The sequence below is a fragment of the Morus notabilis genome, unplaced genomic scaffold, assembly GCF_000414095.1.
Source record: "Morus notabilis unplaced genomic scaffold, ASM41409v2 Scaffold203, whole genome shotgun sequence".
NCBI lineage: Eukaryota > Viridiplantae > Streptophyta > Magnoliopsida > Rosales > Moraceae > Morus > Morus notabilis.
The window spans coordinates 904,870-910,680 of NW_010361196.1; the positions used below are offsets into that span (position 1 = coordinate 904,870).

A 5,811-nucleotide genomic window follows, 5' to 3' on the forward strand; every position below is an offset into this window, starting at 1 on the left:
TTTAAACTTTTAATAGCGTCCGATGTCCTAGGGCTCCATAAAACGCTATTACTAGTGCTTAATAGCGTTTTTAGTCAGCTACTAATGCTGATATTTCTTGTAGTGACACTATGGGCAAAATGAGAGTTTTAGAATTACAGAATTCTAAAATTAAATACTCAAGATTAATTAATTGAGAATTAATTATTATTTCAATAATGAGATTATTTAAATTTAAATTTAAATTTAAATTTTGGATCACTTATGTGAAGGTGTTCACAGAGTTTGAACACGAGGTATAGTGTGAACACGTAGTGTGAACACATCTTGAATTATCCATTTAAACTTATTTGATAAGTTATTCAATTTAGAATTCAATTAATTTAAGTTTGACTTAAATTAGAATTTGAATTTGAGTCAAAATTGAACTGGAGGATAAAGGATGATTTTCTCTTCCTTTCCTATCTGTATTTGGCGCCTACCACATGGATAAGAACCCCTATCTTGGCCGGCCATATCAAGTGGATAAGGATGGGAGATTTTGTTTCAAAATCAAATTTAAAGTGGGAGAAAATAAATAAGCTTTATCTTGGAGATAAAGGCAAGACTCCTTCTAGGAGTCCAACTACTAATCTATAAATAAGGAGATAGTATAAAATTGTGAGACACACTTTTTTGCTCTTAATTTTATATAGTGGCCGGTTTTCACAAGTGTTGTGAGAGGAAAAATTTTTCTCCAAAAATTTCACGTCGTACATGCGTTGGTGTTCGTGAAAATTCTTGAGTGTTTTTGTTAACCCGTTTTGTTTCAGGTGTGCCCACACACACGTCCTCGTAGATTCAAGAAATTGACGAGGAAGGCTCAGGTTTTCTAGACAAAGCATTGGAGCGAGGATTGTTCAAGGTTAAAGAACTCAAGTTATCATCCTAATCGGTTGCTAGTTATAATTCCTAATCCAGTTCATGGTAGATAAATTAATATGATTAATTTATTCCTGCATAAGTTAATATAATCTATAGAGTATTGCAAATGTTTTGTGAAAATTTTTGTTATACACGATCCGCTACTCTCACGCTTCCGCATCCGAATTCGATTCAGAAACTAACATTCGCCTCAACAAGTTGTAGAGCTTGTGAGATCGAAGAATAAAACACATTTACACAATCCTTCACTAGAAATTCAGTGAATCAATTACACTAGGCTAGGTGCTCCAATGAAGAAAATTACAATCTTTGAATAAGACAATCAATTGAATATAAGCATAAAAATAAGTAGAAATCATCCTTTTTTAAAAGCTATGCTCAATCCAATCATATTCATCATGAGTACAAGAGAATTCACCACAAAAATACACTAAATATCAAGAAAACACAAGACTCTAATTTTTTTTTTTTAAAGACGCAAAAACAAACAAACATAAATACAAAGACAAACAAAGTTTCCCCCCAAACTTATCAAGCACAATATCCTCAGTGTGTAGGCAATCAAAAACTTAAGGAAAGGTTTAAGAAACTCTCCTATGTCAATTTGGCGCTTAGACTTCAATGCTTGCTCACTCTCTTGAATTGATCCCATTTTTTAAGCTCCGACACTTGCACCTACAAAAGAGAAACACTAAAGCAAAGTAACAAAGTTCTAAAAACTTAAAACTAAAACTTGAAAGGAAGGAAAACAAGTAAAGGTTTAAAAAACTTGGGTTGCCTCCCAAGGAGTGCTTGCTTTAGCGTCTTCAGCCGGACTCTTAGTGAAGCGCTATCACAGAGCGACTTTTGTCTATAGTAAGTGTCATATGACACTACACATGGGTATACAATAGTGCTGTTGATGAACTTGAAAAGAGTAATATGGTGGTGTTGGTGACGATGGCCAAAATGGGTCGTTTGGAGGTGTATACAATAGTGCCATTGATGAGCTTAAATCAATGGTCTCGTGAGCTTCGACATCCTCCAATGACTCTTTTACTTCTCCCTCTTGTAGGAATTCCTCTAACATCTGTTCAAAATGCTCTTCACGCTCCAATTGACTATCCAAAACTATGCTTGCGATTTGAGTATCACAGAACTCATGACTGGGAATGGACATCACGTCACTTAGAAGATGTAAATCGGTTTTGATCACGTGAGTGTCCATCTTAACTAAGTTTTGAGCTAAAACAACATCAAGGGCTCTTAAATCTTCATCCCAAGGCTCAATATACTCTAGAGGCTCAAATTCCCGAGGTTCCACACAATCATCATCAAACAACACCATAGGCTTTTTCGTTTCATGGTCACTACGAGGATTCATTGTTTGCTTATCCTCCTCTAGGTGGCTCCTTGAAATTGTGCTCTTAAGGCGCTCCATTTGGTCATCAAGAAAGCGCCTAGAGTCAGTGATTTCACACATTTCCTCGAAGAGGGCAATTTGTCTCTCCAAAACAACTTCCAAAGGGGGGTTGGCTACTCCATGAGGGATTTTGGTGGCTTTCCCAACCTTGATTGTACATTACGTGATAGTTGATAGTGGCGATATCCTCCAATAAGTAGTAGGCCTCATCAACGGTTATTGAAAAGAATAATAGCTCCATTTTCAACCCAATATCTAGCCTCATAACTCAATCCATAGTAAAACATTTGAAGAAGGCGCCACTTTGGCAATTGGTGATTTGGGAACCTTTCAAGCATGTCTTTGAATCTCTCCCAAGCCATATAAAAAGATTCCATATCTTGTTGGGCAAAGTTTGCGAGGACTTGCCGATGAAACATCATTAGGTGCCTCAAATAACATAAACAAAACAACAAAGATTAAAAATAAGGAAAAATAAAGTAAAAGCAAATAAAATAAAAATGTTCAAATTAATCCGAAAGCTAATTGGTATGATATTAATCAAATTAAACAAACAAAATGAATGAGACTAAAGTAAACAAAATGACTTCTACAAATATTCTCAATGACTTCAATCCCCGGCAACGGCGCTAAAAACTTATTGTGTGATTCCGCAAGTTCACGGATCGTACAAGTAATAAAGTGTACTGGAGTACGGATACCGTTCCCACGGAGATTGAATCACCAATAATATAGTGTAAAAATCATGCAAACACCAAATTAAGTGAAAGAATAAACTAAACAAAAATTCACTAAAATGATGTAAAGAAATAAGTGTAATATAAATGAAGCCAAATATGATAGAAATGACAAAAATGCAGCTACAGGTTGTAATCAGTGATTTAAACAAATTGGGATTGCTAATTTCCCCTCAGTTGCAAGTCTGACTGTAAATGCTGCAGGAAATGCTATAGCATTATTACCCCTGTTAACTGAAACTTAGTGTCCTGCATAAAATTCTTCTTAATTAATTATGACTAAAAATTCTTCAAACCATTTCCAACATATTCATATGTGAATCTAGTTCTCAGAATGTAAATTTCAGTAACGGTTTCAATAGGTTATGCAAGATGAACAATATATTCCTATACCATTCACAAATCAACAAACTTAAACAAGAATATTGATTATTTTTACTGATTTTACATTGCTAGCCCTTTTGAAAAAGCGTCATGTCCCAATCTTGAGTACTTTGAAGTCATTCTTCTATTTTTTTTTAATTTTCTGAAAAAATAAGCATTTTTTGGAAGAAAAAAACGCAACAAAACAGGGTAGGAATTCGTAATGGAACGTTCTTTTCATAGATCCTTCAAGCGAGAAAGGTGCAGCGGGCCTTTAAAAATGAAAAAACTGAACAGCCTCAACAAGAATCATTTTCGTATACCTCTCAACAAACATATCAACCAACAAAAATATCAACCATGCACCACAGTTCTTTGATCATATTAAAAGAAAAAAAAAAAAAAAAAAAAAAAACCACAAAGGTTCTAGAACACACTTCCATGTATATCTTGATAATGCGATCAATAACATTACAATAAGAGTAAAATGACAGCAGACAACACACGAAACTCCTTAAAATTAGCATACGAAGTACTAAGAGTAAATGTATGAAAAAGTGGAATAAGCGTCTAATTTCTAATCTGGCTCTTCCACACATCAGCCACGTCAGCAAGCGCTTTAGTAGAATTCCCATCTTCAGTTAGAGCTGTTGAACCCGCTTCTTTCAGCTCCTCTATTCTCTTCCTTAGCTTTTCCCTATCTTCTCCTCCTTCCATAAGAGCCTTAATTACTCTAGCAATCTCTTCCCTCTCAACGACGCCGTTTTCGCTCGCTTTCGGTCTCAGAGCTACCTTTATGTCTTCGGTCAACATAAAAGCATTCATTCTTTGTTCGGCGAAGAGAGGCCAAACGATCATAGGCACGCCGTTGACCATGCTCTCTAGAATGGAGTTCCAACCGCAGTGGGTCAAGAACCCGCCAATTGAGCTGTGGCTTAGAATCTGAGCCTGTGGGGCCCATGAATGCACCACCAGGCCCCGATCCCTGGTCCGGCCAAGAAACCCATCGGGTAAGAAGTCAAACGACGACTCGTTTTGGCTGTTGACCTTGAAGTACGCGGCGCTCGCGGCCCTGTCGTTTGGCGGCCTCACGACCCACAGGAATCTCTGCTCGCTATTCTCCAATCCCAAGGCCAGCTCGTTGGTTTGGTCGGATGAGAGGGTCCCACCGCTCCCGAACGAAATGAATAGAACACTGACACGTGGCTGTCCATCCAGCCAGATGAGACATTGCGACTCCTCCTCGGTCAAGTTGGTTCTCTGTATTTTGGCAAGTGGTCCCACGGGGTACACACGTGGCAGTTTTTCAGTGGCTTCCCTCTCCTGCAAGGACGAAATTGCCCGTGGCTCCAGATCGTTGAACGTATTGACGATGATTCCGTCGACCAAACGGTACTGTTTTGCTTTGTGCAGAGTCAACTTGTAGACATCGCTCTTCCTGTCCTGAATCGGGTCGAGTAAATCCTTACCTGGAATTGGGAAACAACCCGGGATCTTCACCGGATCCGTCAACTCCCAGTACTCGGACGACGTCGATTCGTCGAGCTCCGGCAAGTGGAGGATCAGAGACAAGACCATCGCCGGTGAGGGGTAAAAAAGGTACGAGGGCAAGTTGAATTCTCTCGCTACGTCGAAGGCGTCCAAACCGAAGTGATCGACGACAAGGGCGACGACGCCCACGCGCCGCGAGAAGAGGGACGCGAGCGCGTCGCGGAGGGAAGCGAGGGAGCGGACGACGGTGAGGGCGATCCGAGTCTCGAGCTTGGAACCTTCTGGAAGGTCGTCGAAGTTGACCGGAGGGAGAAAAACGTGTTCGATGGAATCCGGTAGGCCGTTGAAAACGGATCTCATGGCCGTTGATGGAGAACCGCTGGTGGGAACCAAAAAGGTGACGGTGAAGTTGTGGTTTCGGACAAAGCGCTTGGCGAACTCAACCATCGGGATCACGTGACCCATTCCCGGCGACGGTAGAATCGCCACGTGCTGTCGTGTTTGAGTTTGTGGTTGATCCATGTGAGATATGATAAAATGAAGAATGAAGTGAGGAAATATGATTTGAATGGTTTCTTTTGTGCTGAATTCAGGTCATATAGAAATATTTTTACTCTTACACCCTTACCAATTATAATTAAGTCCACTCCCCTGACTTTTAAAAAGATTACTGATATAGTTACACTCTTCCATTAGTTGATCGTGATTATTGATCTAAGTTTGACCATTAATTTTTTTAAATGTCAAAAATGCCCCCATGCATCGGTAAACATTTTGTTTAAGAAATAGTAATAAGGCGATAGAACTATGAATCTCAACACTTATAGCAAGATACGCCAAAAATAATAATAATAAAAAGTTCCAGTTCACGGTTAATTTTGGTCAATTAAAGATTAATTCTCTGAGAATACTCAC

The 5,811-nt window shown here is 39.0% G+C and overlaps 1 protein-coding gene across 1 annotated transcript; it reads right to left on the reverse strand.

Moving 5' to 3' along the window:
• Nucleotides 1-3,829: 3,829 nt before the first annotated feature.
• Nucleotides 3,830-5,542, reverse strand: LOC21407655 (hydroquinone glucosyltransferase). The gene has a single exon (XM_010098710.2). It carries the CDS (start codon nucleotides 5,416-5,418, stop codon nucleotides 3,976-3,978), a length of 1,443 nt encoding a protein of 480 aa, XP_010097012.1. The 5' UTR covers nucleotides 5,419-5,542; the 3' UTR covers nucleotides 3,830-3,975.
• Between the last annotated feature and the right edge of the window lie 269 nt (nucleotides 5,543-5,811).